The following is a 24920-nucleotide window of genomic DNA, read 5'->3' as shown; positions in this document are numbered from 1 at the left end:
CAAACTCCTCTTTCGATGCCGGCTGATTAACAGCGTCGGCAGGCGATTACAATGGTCGATTACGAATCGTAACGATTATTAATACGAGCGCGTTAATCATATACAAAAATTAATAATCACGTTCGCTAATAAAGTATTAATTAAATTTAAATTCAACTTAATTTTAAGTTCTCATTGCAGCGATACGCGTAATTAACTTTTTCGACCAAGAAATATATCGAAATAGTAGAAAGCAAAAAAAATTATATCATCAAAAACTGCGTAAGAATTTTATATATTAACCGCGTTCTAATCAAAATCGTCGAGATTATATCTCGATCGCGAGTATCTGAATTTGAATACTATAGTGCAAAAACACGAAACAAACCAAAATTTACATATTATGAAAATACTCGATGAATCGGTCAATGAATCAATAAATAGGCAAACAATTTTTACTACAATCCGAGTCGCGAACCGCGAACCGAACCGCGAACATTATTTAATCTCATTTCAAATATCAAATGAGATATTCAAAATTAATGACGTAAGATCCAAGAGGGACGATGATTTCCTAAGAAATATATTCACGCAATAAGTATCGTAATCAATATAATAAATTTATCATATTCTTGAGCATGTGACATTTGTGTCTTTCTAAATTTTCACATACATATATCATATATCATATATCATACTTATATAAATAACTCGTTATTTAATTACAAAATGTTATTTAAATTCTGTTTAACACGACATATGAAATAGATTATATTATGCATTTTAATAAAACTGATATAAAAACTATCAACTTTGATGTATTTCTACATAAAAAAATGATTCTGTCCCGCGACAAAATATTCACTGGATCTCACGTCATTTTGTTGTTTTATTTATTGATACAAAGCCAAGTTACTAGATGGATAGACTATAAAAGATTAGGATAAACCCGGCGTGTTATATGTATACCTATATTACGCGAGAGCATTCTGCTATAAGCACAATAAATCAATAAATGGTGATAGAGTTCTAAGATTCATTATATTCAGCCTAGTCTGATTTAGTCTATCCATTTTAGGGCAATGGATCTGTGACAAGTCGCAATTATCGGCATTATTAGATGAGAATAATACATAAATATATACACTTAATATTCACAGATTCATTACCCCCATTATAAAAAATTCGTCACTCACTGACCGATGCGCAACGGGCGGAGTTATCAGCCACGTAGCTACGATGATTCTGTAACACAAAAATAAAAGATTCAAATTAAAGAGGCGCTCAAAATAATCAACGTTTCAAAAAATAATTTTTACACGCGTCTAATTCGCCTTTCAATTAGATTACTAATTAGATTTACTAATAAAATTATATATTTTCTGGAAAAAATCTTTGCGAGAATAAACTTTTATAAAATTTTTGATGGTTAGGTTTCTCTTTCTCTAATTATTTCTAGCTAATCGAGATAAAGCAGCCCGAATAAATGGAAAAGAATTATTAATTTTAAGATAAGAAATGATACTCACCCCAAGGTTGCTCCGCCGGAGCCCGATGCCTCTGCCTCCTCCTCCTCTCAGGACGAGGTTATCAGGCCGCCTTCTCCTCCTCCTCGCCTCCCGTTGCACAGGCTACTCCCAGAACCACTGTCCGCGATCGAGAGCGAAGTAACTGTCATAATACGATCACGATACTTTATTAGACACTCATCCCGAGATGAAACGATCGACGACGTACTACGGCGCACTTCCACACCGAGCTGACCGAGCTGCTTTCCCCGCTGAACGCAACCAACTTCATACCGACGCCGCGTGGATACAACGCGAGTCGAGTCACTGGCCGAATTGAAACGAGCGACCCGTTCGAAAATATACGCTCGAGTCACGTCGCGTCGTCCGTTAAATAAATCGCGACGAAACATTAGTCCAGCACTCCGATCGTCTTCTCCTGTATGCAATGATAGTCCATCGAATACAAGAAACTTATATTCGACGTACATTAATTCTGTATTCACCTCACTAGTCACTCCGATTCCCGTTTTCCTGTAAATCACGCGAGGCGCGTGCCGCGTAACGACCAGCGCTTCGGCCATGTTCGTGAATCGTCGCGAATGACCAGCGCTTCGGCGACGTTCGTGAATCGCCGCGAACGACGAAAATTAGGCGGTCATGCAAACAGGATAATCCGACAGCGACGGTTAACAGAGAATCCCGCATCTCTCCGATACCTGATGTGATTTCATCGTAAGACTTATCGCGATGTAATAGCGCTACGCACGGAGCCGCTCGCTCGGCTACCTGTCGCTCCGAGTAGCGAAACGTGAATGATAACGCGGCGACCGTTTTTGTAAACACCGCGCCACGCGGCGTATACGCGAAAACAAAAAACAAAGTCGAGCACCCGCGCGCCAACGGTCTCGCGCTGCGCCGGCAATATTTAATTATTTACCTGACGTTTAATATATATATACCTAGCGGTACAGAATTAACGTACGCCGAATATGAATTCCGTTTCTTGTATTTCGATGAATAGGCTATTATGGCTTACTCTCCGCGTTGTACCGTAGACCGGCCGTATCAGCACACTGCCTGAAACAATAATTCTTCTCTCAATAATAATTCGATCTGAGTGAGAAACAATTTTAAAGTAATAAAGTAATTCAAAATAAAGAAGAGTAACGCGAGCTTTTGCGCGGTCGGCTCTTTGTTCACTTGTTTCTTTATTCACGAGAGTGAATTATGGAACTTTTCGGAATGAATTCCGATCGGAATTGTTTAGTTATATCCAACTCTCTTTTTACGCGGTAGATAGGAAAAATAAGCGATAGAATTGACATCACTCACAAAAGTTTCGTTGCTCTAAGTCCATGGTCATACTTCGTACGCAATTTGTCTGAAGACGATGTTAACCGACTGCAACTTAATTGTTGCGTCTGCAAACCATATTTAACATAAAATATTAGAATTTTAAGAATTTATTCTTTAGCATTTAAAAAAAATTATGAAAATATTTCTAGTAACTTTAAACTATTTGAAATCATTTCGTGAAACTATTGGACCATTTTATAAGAATTGTAAGTGAAATGCGAATGGAAATGAGAGAGTTTTTAGTAGACGTTTACAGTAGACGTGACGTGCATGATAAAACAGAAGAGAATCAAAGCTTAACGAAATGTGACCGAAAGAAAGTATTATACGTTTAATTGTATCGCGGAATAAGATAAAATTAATTTTTAAAAGACTAATTCTTAGTTTCATGATATATTGACTACAATTTTATACTTTTATAATTAAAATTTATATATTGGACCATTATATACTTCAATATTTAACTCAAATAAAAAATGTTAAAAAATTCTGAACACTTTCAATTGAAAAAATATTAACAAAACTTGGCAAAATATTAATAAAATATTGTCAATGGTTCAGCATATTACTAATATCCTAAAAATCGCAGTTTGTAAAAAAATCTTTCAGCGAATCAAACTCAAGCACTAATCTTCGATTTCTATCGTATTGTAAATCTAATTTCTTATATCTCGAATATACTTATTTTTGTTCTTGTTCAGAATATATGTATAGAATAAAAGAATAATAGTAATAAAAGATGTAATACAAATAATTTATTTCATTAATTCCTATAAATCTTTTTTTTTTTATATGGCTGACATTTTCATATAATTAAATATTTTGGAAGTATAATAGTTTTGGATAACAAAATGTTATTAAATAACAATAAACAGATTAAGATATATTTAGTAACAAAAACACACGTACATCAATTAATACCCTGATTTATACCATTTAGTGGTGGAAACTACAGAAATAAAGAACAGAAATATCTAATTCAATTATCTCGATGTTCCTTGCGACGATCGTGCCGGGAGTCATTCGGATACAAAAAGCAACGAAATGACTCCAATGCAAGAATCTGCGACAAACTTATGCTCTCCGTTCTCTAACAATAATCTGGGAGACTTTCCGAGAGCAGTTTTTGCTGTTGGATTACCGAGAAGGAAAAAGAATTTCTCAAATATTCCCGATCAATAATTTTCTATAATTTCTGAAGATTGGACAAACTGTGAGATTGAAGAAAAGAAAAAATTGAATCTCTGTAAAATTAGCACTCCACTTTCAGAATTTCGATGCAATTTACAGGGTTATAAACTCTATCCCTATAAGAATTGTAGATATAAAATTAATAATTATATAAAAACAATACATATGATAAAATATAAATCCTATTATCTTCTGCAGATTCTCATTTTTTATTCTATCACATTTTTTCTTGAATTGCTGTTCAGTGAAATAGCGTAAGTAAGATCGTTTAAGGTGATTGGGCCATCAGAGCATGTCAAAGAAAAAAATCCGAATTAAAAATATGTTATAAAGAAAAGCTAAATACGCTTAAATTTGCAATTTTAAGAAGATCTGACGTCTAATTTTTGAGATATTAAATCTCAAAGTTGGCATTTTTAACATAGGTTTTATGGGAAATTGTACCGAAAACATACATTTTTCGAGAATTTCACTCACTGTCTGTAAAGAAACAAGTTCAAAAAACTGAAAATAACATTATTTAATTCTTCTAGCACTTGTTAAATATAAGACAAAACGACGTTGACGTGTAATAAGGCCAAAAATTCAATCAAAAGTTGATAAATTGTCGCGTTTCTTGTCGGCCTTTCGATCAGCTGTACGCGACGTAAACATGTAGCAACGTCGCGCCGTGTAGTGTTTTCTTTCCACAGCACTATTCTTTTGCAAGCAAATCTCTCATTATCGAAATTGTTTGTTACCTTCTATTATTTTTCAACGTAAACACAATACATAACCTCACGCGAACACACGGGACTGGCATGATAGCTGCCTATAGCGAAGAGATGCAATGTAGCGACATTTATCTCGTACGAATGTCAACTGAATCAAATCTTGAACTGTTTACATTTATCAGTAGATAAATTGAATATGAGTAGATATATTGAATACATAATCGAATAAAAAGTTACATTATAAAAACTTCAGATTTACCAAAATATATTATTTTTGATGATTTTGATTTTGCTCGCTGAAAATAAGCATCGAGCGTCAACGTGAAATGGCACCTTTCAAAGCACAGCTTTGCATATATTTGAAGCAATTTTTTGCTGCTTTGTGTACTTTTCCTTATGAAGTTCAAACACGTGGCTTTGTATATCTGTAAAGGATCTTTTTTGGCCCTTTTTCCCTTTCCTTGAGAGGGTTCAACTCAGTAAAGAATTTGTTAAATATCTCTTTTAGAATTCTTTAATCAATCATTATTTACTAAAAAAAATAGAGTTCTACAAAAAATTATGTATTTAAGGATTAATTTTAATGATAAATTTGCATAATTAGCAAGTCCAATTACTGATCGTTTAGTAAAAATAATCTAATATGTTATTGGTTAAATTTTTTACAACAACACAGGGTCCCACACGGCCAGCCTTAAGAGGAGCAACCTATAAACATAAAAAAGGTTTAAGTTTACAAAATATATTTACAATTATTCCTATTTACCATATTCAATTACAGGAATAGTTTATACACTCACAGGTTCCCATTCGTTGAGATGTGGATCGTAGGCTTCCACTAGTGTGAGATATTGTTGGCCGTTGTATCCTCCCACGGCCATAAGTCGGTCACCTAATACGCACACACCAAATCCACTCCGGGGCACACTCATTGGCGCAACCATAGTCCACGTATCGGTTTTAGGATCATATCTATATATTGTTACATCGCATTATATATAACTTGAAAGCTTTAACATATAATGTAACAGCGGCTTTGTACCTTTCTACACCTTTCTCGAATCTGCAAACATAGGGTTTGCTAGCTGAATAGTCGCGACCACCGAGTGCATAAAGACAACCATTCACTACTCCTACGCCTACGCCGCCTCGTCTCTTCGACATAGGTGCGCAAGGTGTCCACTTGTTCGTGTGCGGATCGTAACATTCTACTGTATTTAAGCAGGAACTCATACCTCTTCCTCCTACGGCATACAATCTAAAACATCATAAAAAATTTAATATCAAATTTATTTAAAAAAATTTAATATTTAATAAGATTTAAAGTTAATAAAATAATATTTATACGAAGACACGTACTAAAGGAAATTAAAATGATTGAAAACAGATATGACATATACATTTAATAATTTATCTGTAAAGACTTACTTATCATTTAACACAGCTACACCGACTTCAGATCTTTGTACGGACATAGGACATATTGAATTCCACTGATCTGTTCCCGGATCCCATCTCTCTACCGCATTAAGATAACAACGACCGTCGTAACCACCAACAGCATATAAAAGTCCACTTAAGACTGTCAATCCTGAGAAAGAATGTTATTTGACAGGGTTCGATTATGAATAAATGAAAGAAATTGCACATTAATTTTGCAAATTCTCATGCATTTGCACATACCTAATCCGTATCGACGAACATTCATAGATGGTAGAGTACTCCACGTAAGAGTGGAAAAATCGGAGCATTCTACTGTGTTCAATGTTCTTAAACCGTCTCTACCGCCCACGACAATAAGTGGTAGAGTGCTCCACGTAAGAGTGGAGAAATCTAAGCATTGTACTGTGTTCAATGTTCTTAAATCGTCTCTACCGCCCGCGACAATCAATTTTTTATCGACTACTACTGCGGCAAAATCTAATCTTCTATTGCTCATAGCTGCTAAAGATCTCCAGGCATTATCGCGTAATGAAAATGCATCTATAGATGTTGCACCTAGAAAGTACGTTGCAAATTATTTCGCTTGGAAAAAGTAAAATAGTGCGACAATATTGGCATAACATATTTTCTTTACATTAATCGTGATCGATTAATTATCAGTTATGCGATTAATATTAAATAATTCATTTTAGATATAATAAATTACCTTTATTGGCGTGCGTCCCTCCGACAACTAACAACGTACCCACAGTGGCTTTTCTGGGTTTCGTTCTGCCTGTTTGAAGCAAAGGTCTTTGCTCAGGCAGCAAATGATACTTCAATGCTTCCATTACTAATTCCTGCGCCATTCTTTGGTCTTTGAACATTTCGTTACTCTCAATATTGTCAGCTATAAACTGTTTTGATTTATTAGTGCTAATGCACAAGTTCTGTCAAGTGAAAAAATTGAGCTGTCGATGAACTTACCGCGGGTGATAGCAATGGTAATTTGACTAAACCTAATAATTTACTGGCATCTTTGCTCCTGTTTTCTAGATCGTGTTCCAGCCAAGTCACTAGAGCCTGAAATAATAATAAAACAGTAACGATTCTATTTATTCTGTATCTCAGCTTAGATATTTTAATTGCATTTGTATGAAATATTTGCTCAAACAATTATAGAAATACATATTTGTATATTTATGATCAATAGTATAAAACACTTATAGCTATGATAACATCTCCTTCTTAATATTTTATATAAATTGGTTCGCTCAACAAACAGTTGTCTTACATGAAAGATAGTTTCTTCCGAGGGAACATTAAGATCCTCAGATTCAAGTAACTTCGCAACTTCATTAGCAGATAGCAGTAAGAATTCTTGATTTTTTGTAACTTCCATGAAATGTTTGGTAGTGTATGCGTGTGCGTATTCAAACAATTCCGAACAACCCTGCGTATCGGCGAACATCCGTATACCCAGACAGTTGCTTGGGTGAAGTTGTTTGACGAGAAACTGACAGCACGCTTTAATAACTGGATTCAATTGTAACAAACATGCTGTTGCAAGTAAAGTCTCTACGCTATCTTCCTGCAATTCTACGCAACCTGCAATACATATACAAAAAAACATGTTATTAAGAATTGATAAGAAATCCAAAAATTAACAAGAACGGCTTAAAAAAAATATCTGCAAATGCCTTTATTGTAACGTTAATATTCGTTAAATGTTTTCTTACATAAAACATATCTTCAATTACCTGTATAACAATAAAGAACCAAAGCCCATAAAGCATCTCCATCAACATCTATTAATTCTATTTCATTTTGTGTCGACTCTCGCAGAGGGTTTGTGAACATGGCAGCAAAATATTCTAAGCCAGCACTGAGTACTAATCGATGAGCTGGGACACGCTTATTTCCTAAGAAAAGCACAGAACAGAGAAAGGAAATATGAGAAATGGGATGTCACAAGTTCATCGAGTGCGAAGAATATCTTCAATATGTTGTGTACAAAATATACTCTCTTCAATTTTTACTGGTTAAAAACTTTGAATAACAACTTTTAATAATAAAAAGTATTTCTCTTTGAATCTTGATATTATATATAAACGATTTAGAAATTTGCACATAGCAAAGTCACAATTTTGAAGTGAGAGAGTAGGAAATTAGCAAATTGAATCCACAACGTATTACTACGCGCTCAAAGCTCGTCTATGAGGAATCTTTTATATTTTATTAGATGCATAATTTTTAGTTTGGCTTCCTCATAGAGGAAGTTTTTCGCGCGTAGCAATACGTTGTGGATTCAAATTGCTAATTTCCTACTCTCTCACTTCAAAATTGTGACTTTGCTATGTGCAAATTTCCAAATCGCACATCTAAATTTGATGAGGAAGCCAAGTGCAAATTTCTAATTTGCACAAATTTTTTTTCAAATTTTTTCATAAAATTTACAGGCTGCATTTTCTTCTTGCTTCTTTCCTTAAAGTCTATCTGCCTCTATCCTTCCTTAACTTTCTTTAATTATACTTTTTCGTTTATACTAATTTATTGATTTAAAAGATTGCATTCAGATTTGACTTTGCTAAATAATTTGCTAGTTTCAGAGAAAAGAAAAAATATCAGAGACCAATCAAATCTTAAAGAATTATATATGAAATAGGGGTAGAAATGACTGAAGAATATAATAAAATTAGAAATAGATCAATATCTCCTGCGGAAGTTAGAACAACCACAAATATTTTTACCAAAATTCTAAATTTTATTAAAAAAGAACCGCTTTACCGATCATCGCCAAATTCAATCCCAACCTTCCTTACATAATACTCTATCGATTAAAAAAAATGCATCCCGATATCTCAAAAATTACGGAAGTTATACCACAAACAAAAAAAAGATACACACACACACATACATACATACACACAGACATTTTGTTCAAACGTGATTTTTCGACGTTTTAGAACATAAGCAACACATTGGCATCGAAAACTCAAAAAACAATTTTTACTCTTCAGTCTTTTCTACCCCTATTTCATATATAATTCTTTTAAATTCGGTTGATTACACTTAGCTTTATATGCGATCAAAGGTCCATATACGAAATTTATGAAAATAAAGCTTCCTCTATATGAGGAAGCAAAATATACATAAAATTATATATGAAAATGCATATTCTATGTAAACATATTGGGATAAAATAATAACTCTCCTCGTTTTTATTAATTAAAACATTTGATTAACTATTATAATCTGAATCATTATAAAGTCAAATTGACAGTTGACACATAGGTGCGTGGTTATCAAAACAAAAAGCATCCCGGAGCCCGGTAAAGGACGGGTACACTTACCCGCGATCAGCGTGACGTCTGTCAGCTGTTGCTTGTGCAGATAACTCTCCATAATTCGGAGGCTACTTTCCGCGTGGCTCGGCGAGATGGATACGCATGACATTGTGGGCACTACTTCAAAAGCTGTTCGCTCTGGATGCGAGGTTGAATCAAAAGATTGCGTATACCTAAGGTGGTTTGGCTATCAGAGCATGTCAAAGAAAAAAATCTGAATTAAAAATATGTTATAAAGAATACCTAAATAATACACACACACACTTAAATTTGCAATTTTGAAAAGATTTGACGTCTAGTTTTTGAGATATTACATCTCAAAGTTGGCATTTTTAACGTAGGTTTTATGGGAAATTGTACCGAAAACATACATTTTTCGAAAATTTCACTCACTGTCTGTGAAGAAACAAGTTCAAAAAACTGAAAATAACATTGTTTAATTCTTCTAGCACTTGTTAAGTATAAGACAAATAACGACGTGTAATAAGGCCAAGAATTCAATCTGTAAAAAAATCTGTAAAATTCGTGATTTATCGCATATCCCCGCAGGGTTCGCAATCTACTACCAATACTATCTTTCTCCTCTCACTTTAACCCTTTGGACCAACGGTTTAACGTCTCTTTTCGAAAGACGGAGCCCAGTTTTCTCCGCACAAGAGCCTATCTTGCGCGAAGGGGCGCAGCTACCGGAAAAACATTCCATGCTTCATGGCTCTAGTGGACTCGAACCTGGTTCCTCAGATTACGAGTCTGGCGCTCTACCACTAGACCACACTGCCGCCCTTCCAAGAATTCAATCAAAAGTTGATGAATGTTTCTTGTCGGCCTTTCGATCAGCTGTAACGCGACATGAACATGTAGCAACGCCGCGCCGTGTAGTGTTTTCTTTCCACAGCACTATTCTTTTGGAAGCAAATCTCTCATTATCGAAATTGTTTGTTACCTTCTATTATTTTTCAACGTAAACACAATACATAACCTCCCGCGAACACATATGGCACTGGCATGATAGCTGCCTACATCGAAGAGATGCAATTTCTCTTGTACGAATGTCAACTGAAGTCAAATCTTGAACTGTTTACATTTATCAGTAGATAAATTGATACATAATCGAATGACAAGTTACATTATAAAACCAGTAATTATACAAGTGCGGTCTAGAATATACATATCATAAAAATAGTTTTTCTTAAAATAAAATTTAGGCCTTATATTGACTCATATGGTACTCACCTTAATGCGAGCGCAAACTTACAATTAGTATTCGCAAAGGTGTAGACCGGTTGACAGCTAAAGCAAAACTAACTCGTCTAAACAAAAATATTCTCCGAAGTAAAAAACTTCTTTAAACTATAATTTATGTTAAGGTAGTTCGATGATGAACAACTTTTGCCAAAGGTTTATTTTTTATATCAAAAAAAGGAACTCTCCTGAATCGATTAAGCCCAGAAAAAAGATAATTCACCGTCCCGTTCTCAAAATATTTAATTTTAAAATTAAGTGATTTTAATGATTTTAACATTGGTCTAATAGGAAAAACGATTATTTTCCTACGAATAACGCGAGTTTGCGAAAAATCTTTCGCCAAAAATGTCTGAACAATATACATATATCGATGGAAAGAGGACACTGTAAGGAAGCCCGTAGTTGAAGGTGAACACGATCCACCGTACAGTTTTTTTTTTTCAATTAATAATTAAAGTTGAAAACTAGTCAAGCGACGCGTTAACACACACTTTATTTAATCTATTTTCAGGCAAAATATTATTCTACAACGTAAAAATTATTTACTAATGGTCTTTTACGTCGTTACGAAGCTTTGCGATGCGTTATTCTATTTTTTTATAATCATATAAATAAAAAAATTATAAACATTGTTTTGACTTCGGCCCTTCATCATCGAACTACCTTAATTAAATAATCAAGTCCAATCAGTAAAGTTTTATGGAATAAACATAGATTTTAATATTCTTGAAGTGATCATTTTGTTGCGATCACAAAGTAATCATGATATACGTTATTAGAGCGTAGATATAATATTATATTTATTGCGTAATAGATAAAAATAAAAGAAAAAAAAATATTTTGTAATCCGAAAATCGTAATTAAAATGTAAATTCCATAACTTTATAGTTGATTTCTAAGTAACAATACGTAAGAAATGCGGAATATTCAACGTAACATCGCTTCCAAGACATCGAACAAGAAACAATCGTAGCAAGAAACGGATGTCTTGCATGTAACTTCGCAAGTGTCGACGATGAATCGCGACGATGAGTAGGTGTAAAATAATTTAGGGAGAAACATCTGACAAAGAGGCTTATCAAGAAATATCATGATAAAGCAATTTATAAACGCATTAGTCTTATTCAAGTTTCCATTTGCATAGTAACTATATATGTATATATAGTAACTATACTTTTAAGAAAACTACTATTCATCTTTTTTTGTACAGCAAACAAAGCAATATGTAAAATGTACAAATTAAATATTAATTTAATATGTTACATAATGCAAATTTACAATTTTATTAATACTGCATTTTTTAGCAACATATATAATAACATTTTATTTTATAAGTATACTTATTATGTATTATACATGTTAATTAAAACATTTTTGTAACTTTCTTTAATCAATAGTGTTATAAATAAATTAGACATGTCTATCTTTAGGACAAGTTCAATTCATATAATAAACACATATAAAATACAAATTAAGACATGCGCCATTGTGCAGATTAAATAATAATCTTAAAAGTCGAAAGACAATTATATTACCAAAGATGAAAGTCTATATACTACCACACCGCAATTTGGGTGCTTCAGTAAGTCATTCGTAAGTCTCGCCTCTTAAACTCCATTATGTCAGACATGACGTTCTGACCGTGTAATAGCTCCTCGACGTTTTTGCTTTGTCTGTCTGGAGGACACTACTCCCTGCCAGTTCGTATCTTCTATAAAGAGCCATATCGAATCGATATGTAATAACGAGTTGAAACATGACACGCGGAAAAAGCGTTGACGACGTCCTAACGAAATGGTATAGACGAATAATACGAGCATGACACGAGCATTTGCTCGTTAAAGCAGACCAAAGTCTTTAGCGATGTAACCCTTAACCCCTTACAAACTATGAGTCACTCTCGGATAAGTTTATCAAGTAGATCGCGTTCAACAATAATTCTCATGATTGTCACGTCTCTCTAATTTTCTTACAAGCATAAAAAATTACTTGGACTTGTTTTAAACGGCTACATTTTAATTTAAATACAATTTTGTGAACTTTGTGTTGAGAGAAAATATATAAAATATTCCATATATCTGCACATCCATATGTGTTATAACCTTTGTTGTGCACACCTCTTCAAAATTACGCACAGTATTATGCACAGGGGGTATTTTATACCCCAGTCACTTAAAACGTTTATTACAGACGTACAATTCGTTATTTTGACTCAAACAAAATTGCTGGCTATTGTTCAAAGCTTCCAAAATAAGGTCTAATAGGTTTCATTAATATTTTGCAACATAAAAGAACTATAAACGATGTTAACTAAAAAAACCGAAAAATGGACTTTTTCACTAAAAAATGCATAAAAAATTCAATTTTTAATATTTTTTAATAATTTTTGCGGGATTACTTTCTTGAAATATTTACACTTTCAAGGAAAAATATTAGTTTATAGCGGAGTTGAAAAAAGTATATTTACTATTTACTTTTTTTTTACTTCTCACCACTGCCATGAGCAGACTAAAGCCGGGCGGGCAAAACTATGTATATGATCTTGAAGTGTTATTCCTAGACTACAGGTAAATGGCAGCACAGATCCCGATTCGCATTGTACGTATTAGAAAAACGCGTTTGAAAATACGCTGGGGTATTTTCTACCCCCAGTGCACAACAAAGGATAAATTAAAAGATAAAAACTGTACTGCAAAAAAATACGTAGAATGTTTTCACGATAATAAAATAAAGACTAGACAACGATGAAAAATCTCGTAAAACCCTTTTTTCAAGATAAAATGAAGCTTCCATAATCTACTCTCTGTGGATATTTATCGATCTCGGCCTAATAAAATATCCGCTTAATCCGTAGATATATTAACTACAATGGCAGCTGCGCGCTTCCTCAATTCATATATTCCGGGCAACGAGAGAATAATGTCCACAAAAAGAGAGGAATGAAACAGGCAGGGATTTACGGGGGAGAGATCGTCAAGAGAGCTGTGCAAGATTCGCCAAGGGATCTTCCGCCGAAAAAATAGAAAGGTTAAGATTATCACAGCAGTTTCGATTTTTATTTCTCGCGTAATAAAATGACTGCCTAAAACGTTGATGTACGAACGAGAGCGGGGCTTGATTGTTAACCGAATCGTTGAACCAAAGTCGGGAAGGATTAAGACTGATTATGAGATACTTCCGAAAGTTCGTTTGCCAGGGCTCGTTCAAGAAAGCTTTCGCGCCGACATCGTGAGCCTATTGGAGAAAGGAATAAATTATGCACGCAGACGTGTTGCGTAATACATTGTACATAGCTTTGCCTTTCGCACGTTCAGCTTATATGGAGAACGAGCATAATTTGACCGGCTAATTATTTATCCGTGCACAATGGTCAACGAATCGCCCCAACGTCGACCGGCGGCAAAGGAAGACAAAGTAGAGTTTCTTTGCGCGATTTGTTCCGTGTAGTGAATTACCGAATGGCGAAAGTATTCGCCCATTCATCACTTAGCGATCAAACGAAAAATTTCAAGTGGGATTAAAATTTCATGAGCTTGAAGTTTCATCCCAAGTTGTACACTTCCTGTTCAACTTTTGCGAAGAGATTATATCGACGATATAATGCACATCTAGTTAGGTCTAATTAGGTCACGTTATAAAGAATAAACACAAATCTACTTAATAATCTTATTATTAGTATAATAAAAATCATATCAAATTGGTAGAATCAAATATATCTAAGTACTAATATATTTAAAACAATAATTTTAATCATAAAACAATCTCATTACTAATATATTATAAGGAGGTTTTAATAAAAAAAATTAGAAAATTAAATTGCATTCATAATCTTCGTACTACAATTGATATGATCAATCAATCAAGATATCTATCAATAAAGATCACTGTACATGCACTTATAGAATCAAGAGTTATCCTCAAAGAAATGGAGGGAAAGCATTCCAGCGGATTACTGCCGCAATATTAGTCAATCTCATAGAAACATGCATAGATACACAGATAGTACCATTTATTACGGTCCAAGATAAATACTCAAGATCATTTCGGCAAGTTCGGTGCGTAACAGTTACATTGATCAATATAAGAAGCAAACAAGAGCACCTACATTCTGAATGGCGGAATCAATCGACGCAAGAGGCGAATCAAAAAAGATAAGAGAAAGACGGGAAAGATACCGATCCGCCATCGAAAAGAGTTAGTCCAAAGAGGAGTTACAACTGTTTGCGTTCGCAAGAACTAGAAAAAACCATTGGCAGGACATATCTACGGCCGCTGATGAGCATCACGCGTTCACCCACGGTGGGGGGAAAGTGGAGTAGCGTGGAACAGATCCGTGGTGGTACACACGCAAGGGCAGAGGCGGAGAAAGAAGGAACGACGACCGCGGATCGCGATGGCTCCACTCCTGAAGCGGAGAGACGCGCCGCCGACCCGGCCGCAGCCGCAGAGAGACGGCCCTCGCGCGCCGAGTTGAACGCTCAGTTCGCGCGCTGAGCGTGTCGCGCTCGGTCGTCGTGTTACACAAAATCTCGCTACCGTGTCCCGCAAGGAAGGGACTCGCTTGGTTCTGCATAATCAAGGATTGTTACGAGGACGCACTCCGAGAGCACATTTCCCATTTCCACCTTCGAGATTGGCTATGACTTTCGCGAAAGTTTCGCGACCGGCGCAATTGCGGTTCGTTATAGCGATTTTGGCGCATCCCTCGTCTCGAAAGTTTATTTTATCTTCGGAAACTATTCTCCAAGTTCTACGGAGTTTTTCAATTAAATGACAATCACCGCCAGGCGTGAGAAATATGACTGTATTTGTGAAACTTTCGTCGGTTTCAGTTGCAAGAACTCACAATCCATGCACGTGGTGGCGTTAGTTTCGTTAGCTTAATTGTTCATTAACAAAAAATTTATTTTAAAATTCGATCGATTTTTATCTGCTTTGCATATATATTAATCTGCAATACAATCTTTTGTCGATAGAAAAAAATTAGCAAACTTTCTACAACTCATATTTAAAAAAATAATTTTTTGAAGCTATATTTTTTATATAATATTAATTAATAAATTTTTTATTTATTATTTATTTATCAAAATTTATTTATCAAAACGGATCGTGTCTGTGTTAAATAACACTATAAAATACATTAATAGAATTTGAAATATTGATTTGTCTCACGACAATAATAATGCATCAAAAATCTTATTGCGGTTCAGTCTTTCGTTTCGATCGCAAAATTCCAACTCCGAGACAAATGTCTTTCGAGCCTCGGATATCTGACCATGAAAAGGATGAAAGAGACGGAAGAAAGGAAGCGCCAACGACGACGAGGACGGCGACGAAAATAATGAGAACGATCATGAAGACAAGAAGCCATGTGACACCATGAAGTCAGAGAAAGGGAAATCCGGATAATGGCAGCCTCTCGCGTAGATTCTGAAGTTGGAGAATACCAACTAACGTCTGCGACAGCTGCAGTGTTATCGAGATCATCGAGCGAGGCTCGCGTAGTCGTCAAATCTTGGAATGACTATAATCATCGCGCCAAATGTATCGAAGAGCCTCTCGGGCGGTCAAAATTTTGCGATCATTCATCGACGAATTCAAGTAATGGCAATGGCATTAGTGGAAATCATTATATACAAAATAATAAAGAATGGTCGAAGCAAAAGGAAGAATCCGAAGATGAAATTCATATTGCCAACAAATTGGACATTGACGAGGATACAAATGGCGATAAGATGAATAACGATGCTAGTAACATCGTCAGCGATCGTAAATTAATTACATGCAAGGAAAATAATGAAAAGTTTAGTGATTCGAAAAATAAACTTGAAGATACTTGCACAAACTCGCTAAATAACGAAATAAAGGAAACTCGCCAAATATTCAATAAATGTAATCGAACGAGCGAAAATATCTTCGATAATGAGTACAACGAGAGACAGACGCATGTTGCTCGTGAAATAAAAAGCGCGACTGCATCGACGAACAATTGCATAAACAATCCATCCGAATCAGCATACTGTTCCCAGAGTAACGATAAAACGATCGGATCGAGCAAATGCGAGCGCGTCAGGGATATCGAGAACCGTAAAAATGACTGCGACGGGATGGAAATCAGTTCGCCGCGGAGTCGCGAGTATCCTCACGGGGACAATGTCATTGTATCCGCCGCCACGTCGAGCACAGGCGCATTTCGAGAAGCTCTACGAGGTGAAGCGTCTCGCAAGGTCGTTCACTCCTCCGCCAAAGACAATCGCGTCTCCGGAAAAACGCGGCGATCCGCGTCCGCGAGGAACGCTGTTCGCGATCGAGAAAAATCGCGGGATCGAGAAACGGATATCGCCATCCTCTGCGCCGACGACGGGAAAAGTAGCGGCGCGAGAAAATGCGAAAACTGCGGGGAGTCGCACTTCTCTTACGGTCGATACTCTCGTTTGTGGAAGTTTTCGAATTATTTGAGTCGCGAGACGGCGGCGGCGGCGAGTCGAAACGCGGCCAAGATCGCCGTCAATCGGGCAACCGATTCGACGAGGCTGGCGGCGCCGATCGCCGCCGCGACGACGACGCTTCGTCGCAGTCGGTCGTTGCCACGATTGTCGATTCACGACAGCGGAGTCGCTTGCAGCGATCATGCACCGGCGGCGGCGGCGTCTCCGGAGCAAACGCACGCGGCACCTCGCCAGTTGGTCGCGGATCTCAGACAATTGCTTACCCTGAGGCAACACTACTATCCGGAGGGCGGTTGGGGCTGGGTGGTCCTCCTCGTGGGTTTACTGGTACAAATTTTGTCGCACGGCGCGCACGGCGCCGCCGGCATCTTTCTTCAGCAGGTGGAGGTCAGATTCGGCCACCACGTGCATCTACAGGCAGGTTAGTGAAGCGAACAGAAATCGAGATTAATGTTAGTCACTAGACTACGGATAATTGGCTGCCCTAAATTTCACAATTCACTCTACTTTCAAAGCAAATGTTTCAAACTTTATTCTATTTTTTTATTTACTATTTTTGCCTTTTTGCTAAAATAAATCTTGTAAAAACGCCGATAAAAGCTTTTTCATTTATTGTCATTTTTAGATTTATGCACAAAAGTAAAAGTAAAAATTATATTTAATAGACTATTTACGTGCGTTATTAATGTTGTTTTAGCATAATTGGGTTGGCATAATTCCTGTCAAATTTCTTTATAAAGCTATTTTTAGAAATAATTTAAAAAAGTTAAATTTTATATCAATCCAATATCTATTTATTATTTATTAACGTATCCAATAATATATCCAATCCAATATCTAATTATTAATATATTTGTAAATGCAAAAAAGATAAATGTAAATTTATAACAAACGCGGGCGCCGCGCACGCAAACAGTGCCAATAAAGTAAACACTTTTACTTTCGTTAGATAGTATATTGATGAGCGGTTGTTGAATTTGATAGCATATCAGCTACATATCTGATATGTAACGGAGCAATCGATACTCTCGCAAACGAGAAAGAATTTATTAAGTCAAATTTTCCTTAGTTTAAACGTAAGATTTTTAATAATAAAACGAGAAGCAATAAAAGCGAAGAAAAAGATGCGGTCATTCATTAACGTAATTTTCAAAAAATAATATATATCAGCGGAATTCTCTTAAAATAAATTATCAGGGCACTCGTTTTAATTTAAACTCTGAAGGGAACGTAATTACCGAAATTGATCGTGAAATGAGAACGTATCATTTAGCATTACGGCTGTCTCGAGCGACGGCAAAATTGCGGCACATTTTTAACATTGCTACTTTAACTTTGGGTACTTTGCGACATTTCCCTATAGGAACACTGCACGCGTATACATCACCTCGCTGGCGATTGGCCAGAAGCGGAAAATCGCAGTTTCTTCTTGCAGCTGTGCTTAATAAGCGTTGTTTTTATTACGCTTAACACTACTTTGAAAAATGAGATAGAAAAGTCATCACGTCATATAAGATATATTGGGTCATTCATATTATAAAATATTCTATCATAAAATGTTAAAACTATATAACACATTGTTACAAATAAATCATTATTGATATTAGAAACTAGTGATATATTATTTTTTTTTTATATTAATAGTTTAAGAAGATAATTTTTAATACTATGTTTTTAAAACAAAAAATTTCCTCCTTTAGACCTCTTCCATCTTTAACAATTATAAAAATATATAATAAATACTATATAATAAATCTTAATCTCTTATCAAAAACTTTCGAAAACTTCATTGACTATGTTCATAAATAAGACAGTTCAACATGCACAATAATCGTCGCGAATTGATCATCTCATTCGATCAATGATGGATTTGTCAAGATATATCTGGGCTTTCGCGAAAAACGCACAGTAACACTAATCCAATGAGGATGATTTGAACGGCTATTTGTATCAACAGCTGTGCCGGCTGTAATAATCCTTCCTTATAAGGAATTTTGCGCATCGGAACGATGGCACATGATCTTTCCCTCCGTCTTTACATTGGCCCAGATATCTCACGAGACGGAAGCTATCACATCGCGACATAAGGGGCGAAATTGCGGTATCGCAAACGACGATGGTTGCAAAAACTGGTATACTAACGTGCCGCTTTATGGTCACGCCAAAGGAATTCTCTGTTGCGAGATAATTCGGATGAATTTGACGAATATATAATCGTATAGTTACATGAATATGGAGATTCATGCAAAACGAGTCAAGCAATATTCACATGAAGAGAATACCCTGGCAGATCATCTGAAACTCTTCAAAGTGCTGCACTATATACGTTTATCTCTGATTTTGATAAGTTGTAAATATATATGTTTTACAAGAATTCACAAAGAAATAAGTTCGCGTTTCTATCTACACTATAAATTTAAAGAGATAACTCCTTGAAGCAAATTTGGGAAACACGAGACTCGTCAAATTCAAACAGAAATAGTTCTCAATTTTTTTTATAACCCGAATGAATTAGGCTACTAGAAAACTGACGTCATCGAAGCGGACTTGTATCAGACCGTTGATCCCGTTCCCGTTCGAGACAAGCCGCGAGAAAGCGCTCTTTGCACGTATAACACACGCATGTGAATGTGCGTATGATGCTAGGCCTCGCGGCGTAGTTCAATGGTTCTCTCTTTAGATAGCCCAGTCATTTTTCTATTTAATTATTCGTCTAATTGCTTCTCTTGTCATATTCGTGAGATCGAATCACGAAGAACGTAAACAGGGCCGATGAAATCGAATGCAAGATTTTTGTGCGTATAAGAGAAATATACGTAGAATTTAATGCCAGATCCGTACTGCAAACGTACCTTTTCTCTGAAACTCGTTTCAGGTCCGCAACAGAAATAAATCGGTGAACTATTTGTCGAATATATAAATCTGTTTATATTTCGCTTACTCTGCGATTACAAGCCTTGTCGAGGAGAGAGAGAGAGAGCAAGAGCTGAAAACGCGATATATATAAGAATTGACAAGAGCGCCATAAACTAAATAAAACTAAAAAATTTACCAGATATTACTGTTCAAAGGATAACGTTGAATTTACTTTAATTATCACTATATTGTTCTAAACGCAATAATACCAACAATATATAAGTGATCGGAAAAATATGCGAGAATTAAAAAAGTTTTTCGTATTAGTTAACAAATCTTATTTTCACCGATAGTACAAAGAAGTACAAAGAAATATACATTATTGTCAGTAGATGATGAAGAAATAGCATACAAAATTAAATACTAATAAACACTTTGCATTTGTTTCACTCCAGCCCTGAGAGAGAACGTCAGACAAGTGACGAATTGACGCTTATATGATAAGATCCACGAAGATGGGAGCAAAAAATTTGGAAATGTGTTAAGAGAGCGACAGATCAATTTTTTGTTGACGTGCTTAAATATCTGCTTCGGACACGTCTCTCGAAAACACACACACACACACACACACATTGGCCTAGGGCAATAAAGTTCCATCATCATCAAAAACCCGTTGCCTGCCTTTTATACAATCCATTTGCATGTCATCCCATTTATAATTACCGCTCATTCTTTACTGCTTTTACGCAGATACTTCATGTTCTGCGCTAAAATTCAATTTACATTTTTTTAATTTCCTATAAAAATTAATTTTAGCAATGCAATTCATATATAAAACAAATATTTATTTTGCTAATAATTTTATTGCATAACTAGCAACTTTTTATTTAAAACATGCTTTTAGATTCTCATAAGATTTACCTATAATTTACATACTTCCAAACTATTCCGTAATTATTTTAATCTCGGAAAAACTATATTAAAGAAAGATAAAGATAATAAAATTTTAAATTTCTCAGTAATAATAAACTATATCGAAGAAAATAGTTCAAAACTTGAATTTTTCATCAGTAAAGTAATATAGAGTAAGAAAGCATTAACTTGAAGCATTGGAATTTTGTCACCGACAGACCAAAGTATATATCATTAGAAACTACTTCTAATAGAGCTACTTGCATTTCAATCAGATTCAATAATACGGCTTGATGCGCGGCATTCGTGATAAAATATTTGTTACAGATAAAATTTTATTCTTTTTTAAACGATTATGCATACGTTGATTTTTCCATATGCATAAAACAGCTTCACCTTTATAGGGAATCAAGTCTTCGTAATTTATCTTAAATTACGAACAAATACTTAATAAACGCGTTTCTGATCCCATTTTTCCTTAAATTCTTTTACGAACTTTCGAAATTCGTATCGCGTGAGTGAAGAATGAGAATAAAAATTTATTATATTTACCGCAATATTTTTTTATTGTTTGAAAGAATAAAGCAGTTATCCTCTGCAATTGCCCATATCGATAAAAATATGAAAAAATTAATATGTAGAAAATATAATCAAATTTTATAATTAGGTATTTCAAAATACATATAAGAAAAAAAGAATATAAAAGAGCAGATGTGGGAAATAAATAAAGCGATATGCAAATATACCAGATAAGAAATATGATACATATGTCCAATATATAAAATCTCGAAAATCTACGAGAGCTTGTGACGCACAAGTATATAAATCTAAAACGTAATTCTCAATCTGGATCTGAGAGACTAGAAGGGACATTTATTTTATACGCAGCGGACTTTTCTAAATCCCATTCAATATTCTGTATATCTTAAATAACATAACATCTAAGAAAGTTTAAACATTAAAATTTAAATTTAAATATGAAATAAAAAATTTAGTTTGTTACATAAATAATTATTTAATTTCAAAGTATTTAAATAGTTTACTGCAGTTTATCAAAACTATCCTGTACTTATATAATTGATATAGGTATATTTTTGTATATTAATATGTGAAAAAATGTTATATTTTTTAATCTTCTATCATACACATTGCACAAGGAACGTAGTGTCAATTATACCTGCTATATCACATGATAATATTATAACGATAGAACTACATATAGACATATATGAAACTTAATCTAAATATATGCGCTGTGCTGAGACAACTTGAGGCTTTTACTGAAGCTTAAGCCAGTTACGTCCTTGGCTTCAGCCCTCGATTCGCTCGGAAAGTAAGGAAAAATCTGGAGATTAAAATTCCATCGGATTAAAATCCAAAGCCGGCCGCATTTTCTCGCGGCGTCTGACGTCTGGCCGAGCCGGCATCTCCGATAAGACGCGAGATACGAATCGTGTCGGCACGGCGCGGAATCGTCGTGCGGAATCATCGCGCATAGGCAAAAATGTTGAATAATGGCGCGCGGTTGCCTCAAGGCGGAACCGACCATGAGACAACGCAGATGAGAGAGGCGTGATAAAAATTGCCGGACTTGAAAAGTTTTTTTTCGACTCCCCGCGGTGGATGCTTTCAACGCGTTAAGTCGACATGAAGTCCATCAAGATTTCAAGATAAAGTCTGGAATGCCTATTGTCGCACAGGCATCCCTCTCTTTAAAAAAGAAGAGAAAGAGAAAGATTCTGTTTCTGTACATTTGAAGGTTACAATTGCTACGAAAAATTTTTCCATAACATTTTTATTAGCACTATTTTGTCTATATTGCAGAATTTGATGTGCAGATCCGTATTATATATTCATTGAAACAAAGACTTATCGATTCGACTTCTATACCATCAGAAATATTTGATTTATTATGACTAAAAGAAAACTGTGTAATTATTTTCTTGTAAAGATTTCTTTTAATGTTTAAACAAACATACAACAAAGGTAAAGCAAATATAAATAACATGTATAAAAAAATCTATTAATTAAATAAAAATGTTTGGCAGACATATTATTTACAATATGTAATATTTGGTCGATGTGGATGAATCGGTGGATGAATAAATAATATAGAATTAAATTCGATCTAGAAAATAGTATTAAGGTAATTTCGACCTTAAATGATCCTTCAATATAACATTTAATGACAAACCTAATTCTCTCTAAAAGGTTCTAAATATTAAGTATTAATTTAATAATCTATCTCAAAATAGAATGCAGATTTTGCTTTCAAATCATATCAAACTCGAATTTTTATTAATGTATCTTTTGTTTTCGTAAGCAAGACTTCATTATTTTAATCAATAATTAAGCAGTAAATTACTAAAATCAATTATAAAGTTTGTTGTAACGGACAATGTTAATACAAATAATTTATTAAGTATTTCTATTAGTTATTTCAATTAACCGCTATCGTCACTTTCGATTTTGAGAATAGATTAAGAATAGATTCGTACGGGGTTACTCGCGGAAATACGGAGCGAAGATCATCTATGCGGACGGTCCGCGGTGACTGGGGGGTAGACCAGATTGGACTGGACTGACAATGAGATTGACGAATGTACGTCGATGCAAATTATTTCCGCGCGCACTGGTTCTCGCAGCGACATCGTTACCAAACACCGAACACTTTCATCACTGCTGCGTCCCCCGATCTGTTCATACACGCAAAATGTCACAATTGAATCGCGGAACGACGTACTTACGCCGTGAAACGTTGGCTGCCAATATGGCGGCCGATTTCGCGCGCTCACGAACGATATCGAAGACGCCCAAAGTGGTCCGAACTCGTCCGCCGCGAAACAACTGTTTCGATAATTTTCAAAACCTGGTAGAACGAAACAAATCCGCACTGTTCGTTTTAAACGAGGAGAAATGGAATAAATGACAAATGAATAAAGAAACACATCTTTTTGTCCATTAGATTAACTGATACGATATTCGAAATTATTTGTAAATATAAAAAAAAACATTTGCTTTTATCGTGCATAAAAAAAGAATGAAAGATTTTAAGTCTTATGACTTTCTTTATGTAACATATAGCCCTCCCAATTTAAAACTCTTTATATCTCATAAACTCTTATAATATAAAATTATATAATTAAAAAGGATATTAAATGTAAGATTACATTTAAAAATTAAAATAATCTCAATTCTTGAAAATCAAATATAAAAACGAATACGTAAGCAAATCTTATACGCACTAAAAGTTTATTATAGTATTTAAATAGTACAAATGATTTAACGAATACGTAAATCACGAACATATGAAGTATATTTGACAGAAGCAAGTGGACAATTTGTGTCTGGAATAAACGTTGAAATTTCCGTCGCAAGCCATTTTTTTAACCCGCAAATCGTACCTCGTAAAATAATGAAATTACGAGCCACGCAAAAATACCGCCGCACATAAACGAATCACGCACGAAAATGTGTCTTCCCTCTTCTTAGCATTGCGCACGCACGCACGAGATATACCGAAATATTTTTTATATCGGGAAATAAAATTAACCCGAGACGCCGTTAATCCCGATTTTACAGAAATACCTCGCGCGGGAAAGTATAAACTATTTATAAGAAAAGAAACGATAGGATAAAATTTTATTATAATAAAATTTTGTTATTAGTAAAAAGAATTTATCTTTATTTCAAAAAATTTTTTAATATTCCAACGAATTTATATCATATAAAATGAGATTTAGACATATCAGGTTGACGAAACTATCAACACAATGCTATACTTTTGAGAAGCACAGATAAGTATAATATATCTATAAAAATTGGGCACAATACGCTAATGTATGACTACCGAAAACTAAACTGACGTGCCATCAATCTTCTCTACGTTATGCAACGCATTACATTCGCATTCAAAGACCGGTATCTCGTTGTCGGTAA

The 24920-nt window shown here is 34.9% G+C and overlaps 2 protein-coding genes across 3 annotated transcripts in view; one reads left to right on the top strand and one right to left on the bottom strand.

The window, feature by feature from the left end:
• LOC139810154 (uncharacterized) overlaps positions 1 to 24920 on the top strand; it is an 82731-nt gene that overhangs the window by 28377 nt on the left and 29434 nt on the right. Inside the window, exon 1 of one of the 2 annotated variants that reach the window (XM_071773466.1) lies at positions 15935 to 17634. The exons of the other annotated variant lie outside the window; for it this stretch is intronic. Within the exon in view, the coding sequence (XP_071629567.1) occupies positions 16173 to 17634 (1462 nt within the window). The 5' untranslated portion in view covers positions 15935 to 16172. Of the gene's footprint in view, positions 1 to 15934; positions 17635 to 24920 lie in introns of those variants that run through there. 2 annotated transcript variants of the gene reach the window in all.
• LOC139810315 (kelch-like protein 1) lies at positions 5249 to 10495 on the bottom strand. Its single transcript, XM_071773726.1, has 11 exons — positions 10463 to 10495; positions 9526 to 9706; positions 7933 to 8094; positions 7467 to 7780; positions 7160 to 7255; positions 6900 to 7089; positions 6434 to 6748; positions 6179 to 6341; positions 5793 to 6008; positions 5551 to 5722; positions 5249 to 5458 (listed from the first exon to the last, which is right to left on the bottom strand). Exons 2-11 carry the CDS (start codon positions 9626 to 9628, stop codon positions 5375 to 5377), a joined length of 1815 nt encoding a protein of 604 aa, XP_071629827.1. The 5' UTR covers positions 9629 to 9706; positions 10463 to 10495; the 3' UTR covers positions 5249 to 5374.

Source organism: Temnothorax longispinosus, chromosome 3 (genome assembly GCF_030848805.1).
Source record: "Temnothorax longispinosus isolate EJ_2023e chromosome 3, Tlon_JGU_v1, whole genome shotgun sequence".
Classification (NCBI taxonomy): domain Eukaryota; kingdom Metazoa; phylum Arthropoda; class Insecta; order Hymenoptera; family Formicidae; genus Temnothorax; species Temnothorax longispinosus.
Note: the sequence above shows the minus strand (reverse complement) of the source record. Positions and strands in the feature narration are given on the sequence as shown.